Here is a 15,445-nt window from a genome sequence, read left to right on the forward strand (position 1 = left end):
AGTGATATTGATCAGATGTAGTGATAGTGATCAGAGGCAGTGATATTGATCAGAGGCATTGATATTGATCAGAGGCAGTGGTATTGATCAGAGGCAGTGATATTGATCAGAGGCAGTGATAGTGATCAGAGGCAGTGATATTGATCAGACGCAGTGATATTGATCAGAGGCAGTGGTATTGATCAGAGGCAGTGATATTGATCAGAGGCAGTGATAGTGATCAGAGGCAGTGATATTGATCAGAGGCAGTGATATTGATCAGAGGCAGTGGTATTGATCAGAGGCAGTGATATTGATCAGAGGCAGTGATAGTGATCAGAGGCAGTGATATTGATCAGAGGCAGTGATATTGATCAGTGGCAGTGGTATTGATCAGAGGCAGTGATATTGATCAGAGGCAGTGATAGTGATCAGAGGCAGTGATAGTGATCAGAGGCAGTGATATCGATTAGAGGCAGTGATATTGATCAGAGGCAGTGATAGTGATCAGAGGCAGTGATATCGATTAGAGGCAGTGATATTGATCAGAGGCAGTGATATTGATCAGTGGCAGTGGTATTGATCAGAGGCAGTGGTATTGATCAGAGGCAGTGATATTGATCAGAGGCAGTGATAGTGATCAGAGGCAGTGATAGTGATCAGAGGCAGTGATATCGATTAGAGGCAGTGATATTGATCAGAGGCAGTGATAGTGATCAGAGGCAGTGATATCGATTAGAGGCAGTGATATTGATCAGAGGCAGTGGTATTGATCAGAGGCAGTGATATTGATCAGAGGCAGTGATAGTGATCAGAGGCAGTGATAGTGATCAGAGGCAGTGATATTGATCAGAGGCAGTGATAGTGATCAGAGGCAGTGATAGTGATCAGAGGCAGTGATAGTGATCAGAGGCAGTGATATTGATCAGAGGCAGTGGTATTGATCAGAGGCAGTGATATTGATCAGAGGCAGTGATAGTGATCAGAGGCAGTGATATTGATCAGAGGCAGTGATATTGATCAGAGGCAGTGATATTGATCAGAGGCAGTGGTATTGATCAGAGGCAGTGATATTGATCAGAGGCAGTGATATTGATCAGAGGCAGTGATAGTGATCAGAGGCAGTGATAGTGATCAGAGGCAGTGATATTGATCAGAGGCAGTGATAGTGATCAGAGGCAGTGATAGTGATCAGAGGCAGTGATATTGATCAGAGGCAGTGGTATTGATCAGAGGCAGTGATATTGATCAGAGGCAGTGATATTGATCAGAGGCAGTGGTATTGATCAGAGGCAGTGGTATTGATCAGAGGCAGTGATAGTGATCAGAGGCAGTGGTATTGATCAGAGGCAGTGATATTGATCAGAGGCAGTGATATTGATCAGAGGCAGTGATAGTGATCAGAGGCAGTGATAGTGATCAGAGGCAGTGATAGTGATCAGAGGCAGTGATATTGATCAGAGGCAGTGATATTGATCAGAGGCAGTGATAATGATCAGAGGCAGTGATAGTGATCAGAGGCAGTGATAGTGATCAGAGGCAATGATAGTGATCAGAGGCAGTGATAGTGATCAGAGGCAGTGGTATTGATCAGAGGCAGTGATATTGATCAGAGGCAGTGGTATTGATCAGAGGCAGTGATAGTGATCAGAGGCAGTGATAGTGATCAGAGGCAGTGGTATTGATCAGAGGCAGTGATATTGATCAGAGGCAGTGGTATTGATCAGAGGCAGTGATAGTGATCAGAGGCAGTGATATTGATCGGAGGCAGTGATATTGATCAGAGGCAGTGATATTGATCAGAGGCAGTGATATTGATCAGAGGCAGTGATATTGATCAGAGGCAGTGATAGTGATCAGAGGCAGTGATATTGATCAGTGGCAGTGATAGTGATCAGAGGCAGTGATATTGATCAGAGGCAGTGATATTGATCAGAGGCAGTGATATTGATCAGAGGCAGTGATATTGATCAGAGGCAGTGATATTGATCAGAGGCAGTGATATTGATCAGAGGCAGTGATATTGATCAGAGGCAGTGATAGTGATCAGAGGCAGTGATATTGATCAGAGGCAGTGATATTGATCAGAGGCAGTGATAGTGATCAGAGGCAGTGATATTGATCAGAGGCAGTGGTATTGATCAGAGGCAGTGGTATTGATCAGAGGCAGTGATAGTGATCAGAGGCAGTGATATTGATCAGAGGCAGTGATATTGATCAGAGGCAGTGATAGTGATCAGAGGCAGTGATATTGATCAGAGGCAGTGATATTGATCAGAGGCAGTGATAGTGATCAGAGGCAGTGGTATTGATCAGAGGCAGTGGTATTGATCAGAGGCAGTGGTATTGATCAGAGGCAGTGATATTGATCAGAGGCAGTGATAGTGATCAGAGGCAGTGATATTGATCAGAGGCAGTGATATTGATCAGAGGCAGTGGTATTGATCAGAGGCAGTGATATTGATCAGAGGCAGTGATAGTGATCAGAGGCAGTGATATTGATCAGAGGCAGTGATATTGATCAGTGGCAGTGGTATTGATCAGAGGCAGTGATATTGATCAGAGGCAGTGATAGTGATCAGAGGCAGTGATAGTGATCAGAGGCAGTGATATCGATTAGAGGCAGTGATATTGATCAGAGGCAGTGATAGTGATCAGAGGCAGTGATATCGATTAGAGGCAGTGATATTGATCAGAGGCAGTGATATTGATCAGTGGCAGTGGTATTGATCAGAGGCAGTGATATTGATCAGAGGCAGTGATAGTGATCAGAGGCAGTGATAGTGATCAGAGGCAGTGATATCGATTAGAGGCAGTGATATTGATCAGAGGCAGTGATAGTGATCAGAGGCAGTGATATCGATTAGAGGCAGTGATATTGATCAGAGGCAGTGGTATTGATCAGAGGCAGTGATATTGATCAGAGGCAGTGATAGTGATCAGAGGCAGTGATAGTGATCAGAGGCAGTGATATTGATCAGAGGCAGTGATAGTGATCAGAGGCAGTGATAGTGATCAGAGGCAGTGATAGTGATCAGAGGCAGTGATATTGATCAGAGGCAGTGGTATTGATCAGAGGCAGTGATATTGATCAGAGGCAGTGATAGTGATCAGAGGCAGTGATATTGATCAGAGGCAGTGATATTGATCAGAGGCAGTGATATTGATCAGAGGCAGTGGTATTGATCAGAGGCAGTGATATTGATCAGAGGCAGTGATATTGATCAGAGGCAGTGATAGTGATCAGAGGCAGTGATAGTGATCAGAGGCAGTGATATTGATCAGAGGCAGTGATAGTGATCAGAGGCAGTGATAGTGATCAGAGGCAGTGATATTGATCAGAGGCAGTGGTATTGATCAGAGGCAGTGATATTGATCAGAGGCAGTGATATTGATCAGAGGCAGTGGTATTGATCAGAGGCAGTGGTATTGATCAGAGGCAGTGATAGTGATCAGAGGCAGTGGTATTGATCAGAGGCAGTGATATTGATCAGAGGCAGTGATATTGATCAGAGGCAGTGATAGTGATCAGAGGCAGTGATAGTGATCAGAGGCAGTGATAGTGATCAGAGGCAGTGATATTGATCAGAGGCAGTGATATTGATCAGAGGCAGTGATAATGATCAGAGGCAGTGATAGTGATCAGAGGCAGTGATAGTGATCAGAGGCAATGATAGTGATCAGAGGCAGTGATAGTGATCAGAGGCAGTGGTATTGATCAGAGGCAGTGATATTGATCAGAGGCAGTGGTATTGATCAGAGGCAGTGATAGTGATCAGAGGCAGTGATAGTGATCAGAGGCAGTGGTATTGATCAGAGGCAGTGATATTGATCAGAGGCAGTGGTATTGATCAGAGGCAGTGATAGTGATCAGAGGCAGTGATATTGATCGGAGGCAGTGATATTGATCAGAGGCAGTGATATTGATCAGAGGCAGTGATATTGATCAGAGGCAGTGATATTGATCAGAGGCAGTGATAGTGATCAGAGGCAGTGATATTGATCAGTGGCAGTGATAGTGATCAGAGGCAGTGATATTGATCAGAGGCAGTGATATTGATCAGAGGCAGTGATATTGATCAGAGGCAGTGATATTGATCAGAGGCAGTGATATTGATCAGAGGCAGTGATATTGATCAGAGGCAGTGATATTGATCAGAGGCAGTGATAGTGATCAGAGGCAGTGATATTGATCAGAGGCAGTGATATTGATCAGAGGCAGTGATAGTGATCAGAGGCAGTGATATTGATCAGAGGCAGTGGTATTGATCAGAGGCAGTGGTATTGATCAGAGGCAGTGATAGTGATCAGAGGCAGTGATATTGATCAGAGGCAGTGATATTGATCAGAGGCAGTGATAGTGATCAGAGGCAGTGATATTGATCAGAGGCAGTGATATTGATCAGAGGCAGTGATAGTGATCAGAGGCAGTGGTATTGATCAGAGGCAGTGGTATTGATCAGAGGCAGTGGTATTGATCAGAGGCAGTGATATTGATCAGAGGCAGTGATATTGATCAGAGGCAGTGATATTGATCAGAGGCAGTGATAGTGATCAGAGGCAGTGATATTGATCAGAGGCAGTGATATTGATCAGTGGCAGTGGTATTGATCAGAGGCAGTGATATTGATCAGAGGCAGTGATAGTGATCAGAGGCAGTGATAGTGATCAGAGGCAGTGATATCGATTAGAGGCAGTGATATTGATCAGAGGCAGTGATAGTGATCAGAGGCAGTGATATCGATTAGAGGCAGTGATATTGATCAGAGGCAGTGATATTGATCAGTGGCAGTGGTATTGATCAGAGGCAGTGATATTGATCAGAGGCAGTGATAGTGATCAGAGGCAGTGATAGTGATCAGAGGCAGGGATATCGATTAGAGGCAGTGATATTGATCAGAGGCAGTGATAGTGATCAGAGGCAGTGATATCGATTAGAGGCAGTGATATTGATCAGAGGCAGTGGTATTGATCAGAGGCAGTGATATTGATCAGAGGCAGTGATAGTGATCAGAGGCAGTGATAGTGATCAGAGGCAGTGATATTGATCAGAGGCAGTGATAGTGATCAGAGGCAGTGATAGTGATCAGAGGCAGTGATATTGATCAGAGGCAGTGGTATTGATCAGAGGCAGTGATATTGATCAGAGGCAGTGATAGTGATCAGAGGCAGTGATATTGATCAGAGGCAGTGATATTGATCAGAGGCAGTGATATTGATCAGAGGCAGTGGTATTGATCAGAGGCAGTGATATTGATCAGATAGAGGCAGTGGTATTGATCAGAGGCAGTGGTATTGATCAGAGGCAGTGATAGTGATCAGAGGCAGTGGTATTGATCAGAGGCAGTGATATTGATCAGAGGCAGTGATATTGATCAGAGGCAGTGATAGTGATCAGAGGCAGTGATAGTGATCAGAGGCAGTGATAGTGATCAGAGGCAGTGATATTGATCAGAGGCAGTGATAATGATCAGAGGCAGTGATAGTGATCAGAGGCAGTGATAGTGATCAGAGGCAATGATAGTGATCAGAGGCAGTGATAGTGATCAGAGGCAGTGGTATTGATCAGAGGCAGTGATATTGATCAGAGGCAGTGGTATTGATCAGAGGCAGTGATAGTGATCAGAGGCAGTGATAGTGATCAGAGGCAGTGGTATTGATCAGAGGCAGTGATATTGATCAGAGGCAGTGGTATTGATCAGAGGCAGTGATAGTGATCAGAGGCAGTGATATTGATCAGAGGCAGTGATATTGATCAGAGGCAGTGATATTGATCAGAGGCAGTGATATTGATCAGAGGCAGTGATATTGATCAGAGGCAGTGATAGTGATCAGAGGCAGTGATATTGATCAGTGGCAGTGATAGTGATCAGAGGCAGTGATATTGATCAGAGGCAGTGATATTGATCAGAGGCAGTGATATTGATCAGAGGCAGTGATATTGATCAGAGGCAGTGATATTGATCAGAGGCAGTGATATTGATCAGAGGCAGTGATAGTGATCAGAGGCAGTGATAGTGATCAGAGGCAGTGATATTGATCAGAGGCAGTGATATTGATCAGAGGCAGTGATAGTGATCAGAGGCAGTGATATTGATCAGAGGCAGTGGTATTGATCAGAGGCAGTGGTATTGATCAGAGGCAGTGATAGTGATCAGAGGCAGTGATATTGATCAGAGGCAGTGATATTGATCAGAGGCAGTGATAGTGATCAGAGGCAGTGATATTGATCAGAGGCAGTGATATTGATCAGAGGCAGTGATAGTGATCAGAGGCAGTGGTATTGATCAGAGGCAGTGGTATTGATCAGAGGCAGTGATATTGATCAGAAGCAGTGATATTGATCAGAGGCAGTGATATTGATCAGAGGCAGTGATATTGATCAGAGGCAGTGATATTGATCAGAGGCAGTGATATTGATCAGAGGCAGTGATAGTGATCAGAGGCAGTGGTATTGATCAGAGGCAGTGGTATTGATCAGAGGCAGTGATATTGATCAGAGGCAGTGATATTGATCAGAGGCAGTGATAGTGATCAGAGGCAGTGATATTGATCAGAGGCAGTGATATTGATCAGAGGCAGTGATATTGATCAGAGGCAGTGATATTGATCAGAGGCAGTGGTATTGATCAGAGGCAGTGATATTGATCAGAGGCAGTGATATTGATCAGAGGCAGTGGTATCGATCAGAGGCAGTGATAGTGATCAGAGGCAATGATAGTGATCAGAGGCAGTGATAGTGATCAGAGGCAGTGATATTGATCAGAGGCAGTGATATTGATCAGAGGCAGTGATAGTGATCAGAGGCAATGATAGTGATCAGAGGCAGTGATATTGATCAGAGGCAGTGATATTGATTGCTCTGGTATTGCTCCATTCCTGGGTGTGGATCACTGATGCTCTGATTACCTGAACGCTGTCAGGAGGCGGCAGTAGAAGGCAGCGTGCGCGCAGCCGCAGACGGTCAGAGCCCAGGCCCGCATCCGGATGTTTTGGGTGAAAGTTCTTTCCTCCCCGCTCAGCGGCGCCTCGAAGCTGAGGGACGGGAGGCGGTAGGTCAGACTCAAAAAATCCTCTTCCGCCATTACCCAGGTCCCAGGCTTCAGCGGCACCAGGGCCGCGGCGCCTCGATCACCCCGGCAACGGCAACAGCCCCGCCCCCCCCCGGCAATGGCAACGGCCCCGCCCCCGCCATCACCCCGGCAACGGCCCCGCCCCCGCCGTCACCTTGGCAGCGGCAACAGCCCCCCCATCACCCCGGCTACGGCCCCGCCCCCACCGTCACCCCGGCAACGGCAACAGCCCCGCCCCCCCCGGCAATGGCAACGCCCCTGCCGTCACCCCGGCAACGGCCCCGCCCCCGCCGTCACCTTGGCAGCGGCAACAGCCCCCCATCACCCCGGCAACGGCCCCGCCCCCACCGTCACCATGGCAACGTTTCAAACCGCAGACAGTATTTCCGGGTGAAAGGTTGAAGGTCACAGTTGTCCTCTTGGGTTCAATGTGAGGACAACCTGTCCAATCATCCCCATGGAGACATTCAGCCCCTCCCTGCTGGTGCTGACTGTCCCCCCCCCTCACCCCCCCCAGACCCCACCCTCACTCTCCCAGACCCCACCCCCCCAGACCCCACCCTCACCCCCCCCCGACCCCACCCCCACCCCCCCCCCCCCCCGACCCCCCCCATCACCCCCCCAGACCCCCCCCTCACCCCCCCCCAGACCCCACCCTCACCCCCCCCAGACCCCCCCCTCACCCCCCCCCAGACCCCCCCCACCCCCCCCTCACCCCCCCCCCAGACCCCACCCTCACCCCCCCCCCAGACCCCCCCCACCCCCCCAGACCCCCCCCTCACCCCCCCCCCAGACCCCCCCCTCACCCCCCCCCCCAGACCCCACCCTCACCCCCCCCCCCCAGACCCCACCCTCACCCCCCCCCCAGACCCCCCCCTCACCTCCCCCCCCCAGACCCCACCTCACCCTCACTCCCCCAGACCCCCCGTCACCCCCCAGATCCATTCAGTGTCCAGATTGCTTGACAGGCAATGCTCAGATACTTTTAAATCACTTTAAAAAAGAGACTTTAAAATCAAACAGGCTTTGAGGCGTTGAGAGATGGCGGCTGGCTGCTCGATCAGCCAGAAGATCCGCCCGAGTTCTTTCCAGTTGGTGTTAAATCAGCAGACTGAGCTGTGAGACCAGAAATGTAATATTAAAATGGTCGAAAAGACAAGAAGCATGGCATCATGGGACCCTGGAGCTGTGAAGCAATTGTGCTAACCACTATGCTACCGTGCTGCCCATAAAGTTTTAATGTAATAATAAATAAAGGTTTAATGTACACATTTTTGATTTTTAAAACGTTTTATTGACATATGCCTGTCTTCACTGTAAAAGACTTAGAAACTTCCCAAATATACTTGAAAATCAAGCAGTGAATGGAAGGGAGGAACTCGAAACAATCACAATCACCAAGAAAAGTCATGCGATGGTTGTATAGAACCTTGGTAAGTCCGCACTTAGAATATTCTGGTTGCCACACTACCAGAAGGATGTGGATGCTTTGGAGAGGGTGCAGAGGAGGTTTACCAGGATGTTGCCTGGTCTGGAGGGTGTTAGCTATGCGGAGAGGCTGAATAGACTCAGACTGTTTTCATTAGAACAATGGAGGCTGAGGGTGACCTGATAGAGGTCTACAAGATGATGAGGGGAATGGATAGAGTGGATGGTCAAGCACTCTTTTCCAGGGTGGAGGGGTCAGTCACCAGGGGGCATAGGTTTAAGGTCCGTAGGGCAAAGTTTAGAGGAGATGTGCGAGGCAGGTTTTTTTACACAGAGGGTGGTGAGTGCCTGGAACGCGTTGCCAGGGGAGGTTGTGGAAGCAGATACACTAATGGCGTTCAAAAGGCATCTTGACAAATACATGAATAAGATGGCTGTAGAGGGATATAGCACTAGGAAGTGCTGAAGGTTTTGGCCAAGGGTGGTAGCATGACCAGTACAGGCTTGGAGGGCCGAAGGGCCTGTTCCTATGTTGTATTGTTCTTTATTCTTTGTCTTTGTTCTAAAAGGTGCTGGGTAAGCGAAAGGCTGACAAGTCACAGGGCCAGAGATGGCCTGCATCCTCGGGTCTTAAAGAAGTGGTTGCAGAGATAGTAGAGCCATTGGTTATAATTTTCCAACATTCTTTAGATTCTGAAGGATCCCAGTGGATTGGAAAATAGCAAATATAACAACTTTATTCAAGAAAGGAAGGAGAAGGAAAGCAGGAAATTATAGTTCAGTCAATGGGAAATTGTTAGAATCCATTACCATGGAGGTTATAGCAGGATACATTTCATCAGGCAGAGCCAATCTGGGTTTGTGAAAGGGAAATGATGGTTAACTAATTTATGACACTCTCACCGTGCTTGCGAGGGTCTCACCCCCACAGCCCAAAGATGTGCTGGTTAGGTGGATTGGCCACGCTAAATTGCCCCTTAATTGGGAAAAAAAAGAATTGGGTACTCAAATTTATTTTTAAAAATGTTTTAAAAAACTAATTTATGAGAGTTCTTTGAGGAAGATACAAGCAAGGTGGATAATTGTAGATGTGATGTACTTGAGATTTCCAGAGGGATTTGATTAGGTTAAAAGTTACTGCACAAAATGATGTCGGGAGTGGCGTGGAGAAAGGACGAGTTAACTCTCAGGATTCAGAGAGTAGACATAAATGGGTCTTTTTTGGGTTAGCATGCTGTAACGGAATGTCACCGGGATTAGAGCTGGGGCCTCAGCTGTATCCAATCTGCATCAATGATGTGGATGAAGGGACCTAATGTATGGAGCTAAATTTGACGACGACAGGATAAGTAAATTGCCCTTAGTGTCCAAAAAGGTTAGATGGGGTTACTGAGTTACGGGCATAGGGTGGAGGTGTGGGCTTAGGTAGGGTGCCCTTTCCAAGGACCAGTGCAGCCTCGATGGGCCGAATGGCCTCCCGCTGCACTGTAAATTCTATGACGTGTGCGCGATGTTTCCCGCTTCCCGTACCACTCCCCTCTTCTCCCTCCCTCACCATCCTATTCTCGGCGTTTCTTTGGGAGGTTCTGTTTCTTGCGGCCCTGATTTCTGGATTGGCCATTTTCCAGACTGTCCCTCCTCTCTCTCTGGCTTCCCCCCCGCCATCCCACTTCCATGTCTGTTCACTGCAGACTCGTTGACTCTTGTGTGTCTCCCCCACCCACCCAACCAACCCCACTTGTGGATCTGTGTTCAGTTGTGGGCTATCTGGACCCCCAGGTGGCGGAATTTGTTTGGGCTACTTTGAATAGTAATCCCGCCAGCTCTGCCCCGTCCCAGATTCACAGGGCAGACTTCACTTTTGCCCAGGTTGAATGTGTAGCCCGAGAAGCTCCAAATAGAGAGGAGAGACAGCCGGGAGAGTGAAAACAGCACGAGAGGAGAGACAGCCGGGACATTGAAAACAGCGCGAGAGGAACGACAGACGGGAGTGTGAAAACAGCGCGAGAGGAGAGACAGCCGGGACATTGAAAACAGCGCGAGAGGAGCGACAGACGGGACAGTGAAAACAGAGCGAGAGGAGCGACAGACGGGAGTGTGAAAACAGCGCGAGAGGAGAGACAGCCGGGACAGTGAAAACAGCGCGAGTGGAGAGACAGACGGGAGAGTGAAAACAGCACGAGAGGAGAGACAGCCGGGACATTGAAAACAGCGCGAGAGGAGCGACAGACGGGAGTGTGAAAACAGCGCGAGAGGAGAGACAGCCGGGGGAGTGAAAACAGTGCGAGAGGAGAGACAGTCGGGAGAGTGAAAACAGCACGAGAGGAGAGACAGTCAGGGGAGGGAAACAGCGCGAGAGGAGAGACAGTCGGGGGAGTGAAATCAGCGCGAGAGGAGAGACAGCCGGGACAGTGAAAACAGCGCGAGAGGAGAGACAGATGGGGGAGTGAAAACAGCGCGAGAGGAGAGACAGTCGGTGGAGTGAAAATAGCGCGAGAGGAGAGACAGCCGGAGGAGTGAAAACAGCGCGAGAGGAGTGACAGTCGGGACAGTGAAAACAGCACGAGAGTTAAGACAGTCAGGGGAGTGAAAACAGCGCGACAGGAGAGACAGCCGGGGGAGTGAAAACAGCGCGAGAGGAGAGACAGCCGGGACAGTGAAAACAGCGCGAGAGGAGAGACAGCCGGGACAGTGAAAACAGCTCGAGAGGAGAGACAGCCGGGGGAGTGAAAACAGCGCGAGAGGAGAGACAGTCGGTGGAGTGAAAATAGCGCGAGAGGAGAGACAGCCGGTGGAGTGAAAACAACGCGAGAGGAGAGACAGCCGGGACATTGAAAACAGCGCGAGAGGAGAGACAGTCGGTGGAGTGAAAACAGCGCGAGAGGAGAGACAGCCGGGGGAGTGAAAACAGCGAGAGAGGAGAGACAGTCGGGGGAGTGAAAACAGAGCGAGAGGAGAGACAGCCGGGGGAGTGAAAACAGAGCGAGAGGAGAGACAGTCGGGGGAGTGAAAACAGCGCGAGGGGAGAGAGAGCCGGGAGAGTGAAAACAGCGCGGGAGGAGAGACAGCCGGGGGAGTGAAAATAGCGCGAGGGGAGAGAGAGCTGGGAGAGTGAAAACAGCGCGAGAGGAGAGAGAGCCGGGAGAGTGAAAACAGCGCGAGAGGAGAGACAGTCGGTGGAGTGAAAACAGCGCGAGAGGAGAGACAGCCGGGGGAGTGAAAACAGCGCGAGAGGAGAGACAGTCGGGGGAGTGAAAACAGAGCGAGAGGAGAGACAGCCGGGGGAGTGAAAACAGAGCGAGAGGAGAGACAGTCGGGGGAGTGAAAACAGCGCGAGGGGAGAGAGAGCCGGGAGAGTGAAAACAGCGCGAGAGGAGAGACAGTCGGTGCTTTGAAAACAGCGCGAGAGGAGAGATAGCCGGGACAGTGTAAACAGCGCGAGAGGAGAGACAGCCGGGGGAGTGAAAACAGCGCGAGAGGAGCGACAGCCGGGACAGTGAAAACAGCGCGAGAGGAGAGGCAGTCGGGGAAGTGAAAACAGCGCGAGAGGAGAGACAGCCGGGACAGTGAAAACAGCGCGAGAGGAGAGACAGCCGGGACAGTGAAAACAGCGCGAGAGGAGCGACAGCCGGGACAGTGAAAACTGCGCGAGAGGAGAGCGAGCCGGGACAGTGAAAACAGTGCGAGAGGAGAGACAGCCGGGACAGTGAAAACAGCGCGAGAGGAGAGACAGTCGGGGAAGTGAAAACAGCGCGAGAGGAGAGAGAGCCGGGACAGTGAAAACAGCGCGAGAGGAGCGACAGCCGGGACAGTAAAAACAGCGCGAGAGGAGAGAGAGCCGGGACAGTGAAAACAGCGCGGGAGGGGAGACTGTCGGGACAGTGAAAACAGCGCGAGAGGAGAGACAGCCGGGTGAGTGAAAACAGCGCGAGAGGAGAGACAGCCGGGGGAGTGAAAACAGCGCGAGAGGAGAGACAGCCGGGGGTGTGTACACAGCGCGAGAGGAGAGACAGTCGGGGGAGTGAAAACAGCGCGAGAGGAGAGACAGCCGGGGGAGTGAAAACAGCGGGAGAGGAGAGACAGCCGGGACATTGAAAACAGCGCGAGAGGAGAGACAGTCGGGGGAGTGAAAAGAGCGCGAGAGGAGAGACCGTCGGGGGAGTGAAAACAGCGCGCGAGGAGAGACAGCCGGGGGAGTGAAAACAGCGCGAGAGGAGAGACAGCCGGGGGAGTGAAAACAGCGGGAGAGGAGAGACAGCCGGGACATTGAAAACAGCGCGAGAGGAGAGACAGTCGGGGGAGTGAAAAGAGCGCGAGAGGAGAGACCGTCGGGGGAGTGAAAACAGCGCGCGAGGAGAGACAGCCGGGGGAGTGAAAACAGCGTGAGAGGAGAGATAGCCGGGACATTGAAAACAGCGCGAGAGGAGAGACAGTCGGGGGAGTGAAAAGAGCGCGAGAGGAGAGACAGCCGGGACAGTGAAAACAGCGCGAGAGGAGTGACAGTCGGGGGAGTGAAAACAGCGCGAGAGGAGAGACAGCCGGGACAGTGAAAACAGCGCGAGAGGAGCGACAGCCGTGACAGTGAAAACAGCGCGAGAGGAGAGACAGCCGGGGGAGTGAAACCAGCGCGAGAGGAGAGACAGCCGGGACAGTGAAAACAGCGTGAGAGGAGCGACAGCCGGGACAGTGAAAACAGCGCGGGAGGAGAGTGAGCCGGGACAGTGAAAACAGCGCGAGAGGAGAGACAGTCGGGGAAGTGAAAACAGCGCGAGAGGAGAGACAGCCGGGACAGGGAAAACAGCGTGAGAGGAGAGACAGCCGGGAGAGTGAAAACAGCGCGAGAGGAGAGAGAGCCGGGACAGGGAAAACAGCGCGAGAGGAGCGACAGCCGGGACAGTGAAAACAGCGCGAGAGGAGAGACAGCCGGGGGAGTGAAAACAGCACGAGAGGAGCGACAGTCGGGGCTTTGGAAACAGCGCGAGAGGAAAGACAGTCGGGGGAGTGAAAACAGCGCAAGAGTGACAGCCGGGCATGAAAAGTCCTTGGCGGGTCGGAATAAGGAAGACCCCAAGGCTTTTTACTCTTATGTGAGAAATAAAAGAATGACCAGGGTGAGGTTAGGGCAGGTCATGGACAGTAGTGGGAACTTGTGCATGGAGTCAGCAGAAATAGGAGAGGTGTTGAATGATTACTTTTCTTCAGTGTTCACCAAGGAGAGGGGCCATGTTTTTGAGGATGAGAGTGTGATACAGGCGGGTAGGCTGGAGGAGGTAGATGTTCTGAGGAAGGATGTATTAGCAATTTTGAAAAACCTTAGGGTCGACAAGTCTCCTGGGCCAGATGGGATATATCCAAGGATTCTTTGGGAGGCAAGGGATGAGATTGCAGAGCCTTTGGCTTTGATCTTTGGGTCCTCACTGTCCACGGGGATAGTGCCAGAGGACTGGAGAGTGGCGAATGTTGTTCCTCTGTTCAAGAAAGGGAATAGGAATGACCCTGGTAATTATAGGCCGGTTAGTCTTATTTCAGTGGTCGGTAAGTTAATGGAAAAGGTCCTGAAGGATAGGATTTATGACCATTTGGAAAGATGCAGCTTAATCCGGGATAGTCAACACGGATTTGTGAAGGGCAAGTCTTGCCTCACAAATTTGTTTGAATTCTTTGAGGAGGTAGCTAAGTGTGTAGGTGAAGGTAGAGCTGTTGATGTCGTATACATGGATTTTAGTAAGGCGTTTGATAAGGTTCCCCATGGTCGGCTTATGAAGAAAGTAAGGAGGTGTGGGATAGAGGGAAATTTGGCCAATTGGATAAGTAACTGGCTATCACATAGAAGACAGAGGGTGGTGGTTATGGATGGAAAATTTTCAGACTGGAGACCAGTTACCAGCGATGTACCACAGGGATCAGTGCTGGGTCCTCTGCTATTTGTGATTTTTATCAATGACTTGGAGGAGGGGGCTGAAGGGTGGGTCAGTAAATTTGCGGATGACACCAAGGTTGGTGGAGTAGTGGATGAGGTGGAGGCTGTTGTAGGCTGCAAAGAGACATTGACAGGATGCAGAGCTGGGCCGAAAAATGGCAGATGGAGTTTAACTCTGATAAGTGCGAGGCGATTCACTTTGGTAGAAAAAATTTGAATGCGTATTACGGGGTCAACGGCAGGGTTCTGAGGAATGTGGAGGAAGAGAGAGATCTTGGGGTTCATGTCCACAGATCTCTGAAGGTTGCCACTCAAGTGGATAGAGCCGTGAAGAAGGCCGATAGTGTGTTAGCGTTTATTAACAGGGGCTTGAGTTTAAGAGCCGTGGGGTTATGCTGCAACTGTACATGACCTGGTGAGACCACATTTGGAGTATTGTGTGCAGTTCTGGTCACCTCACTATAGGAGGGATGTGGAAGCATTGGAAAGGGTGCAAAGGAGATTTACCAGGATGCTGCCTGGTTTGCAGGATAGGTCTTATGAGGAAAGGTTGAGGGAGCTAGGGCTTTTCTCTTTGGAGCGGAGGAGGATGAGAGGCGACTTAATAGAGGTTTATAAGATGATGAGGGGGATAGATAGAGTGGACGTTCAGGGACTATTTCCTCAGGTGGATGTAGCTGTTACAAGGGAGCGTAACTATAACTATAAGGTTCGGGGTGGGAGATGTAGGAGGGATGTCCGAGGTAGGTTCTTTACTCAGAGAGTGGTTAGGGTGTGGAATGGACTGCCTGCTGTGATAGTGGAGTCAGACACTTTAGGAACTTTCAAGCGGTTATTGGATAGGCACATGGAGCACACCAGAATGACGGAGTGGGATAGCTTGATCTTGGTTTCGGACAATGCTCGGCACAACATTGAGGGCCGAAGAGCCTGTTCTGTGCTGTACTGTTCTATGTTCTGTCTACCTGCAGTCAGAAAATCGAAGTTAAACTGAATTTTGGAACCTGGAATGTACGCACCCTCATAGATAACGGGCAAAAAACAA

General features: G+C 50.1%; 1 protein-coding gene across 1 annotated transcript in view; it reads right to left on the reverse strand.

Annotated features, from left to right (window-relative positions):
• noxred1 (NADP-dependent oxidoreductase domain containing 1) overlaps positions 1 to 7,129 on the reverse strand; it is an 80,409-nt gene extending 73,280 nt beyond the window's left edge. Inside the window, exon 1 of the mRNA XM_072494364.1 lies at positions 6,889 to 7,129. Coding sequence (XP_072350465.1) covers positions 6,889 to 7,064 — 176 coding nt within the window. The 5' untranslated portion in view covers positions 7,065 to 7,129. The remainder of the gene's footprint in view (positions 1 to 6,888) is intronic.
• Positions 7,130 to 15,445: the final 8,316 nt, after the last annotated feature.

The sequence above is a fragment of the Scyliorhinus torazame genome, chromosome 2, assembly GCF_047496885.1.
Source record: "Scyliorhinus torazame isolate Kashiwa2021f chromosome 2, sScyTor2.1, whole genome shotgun sequence".
NCBI lineage: Eukaryota > Metazoa > Chordata > Chondrichthyes > Carcharhiniformes > Scyliorhinidae > Scyliorhinus > Scyliorhinus torazame.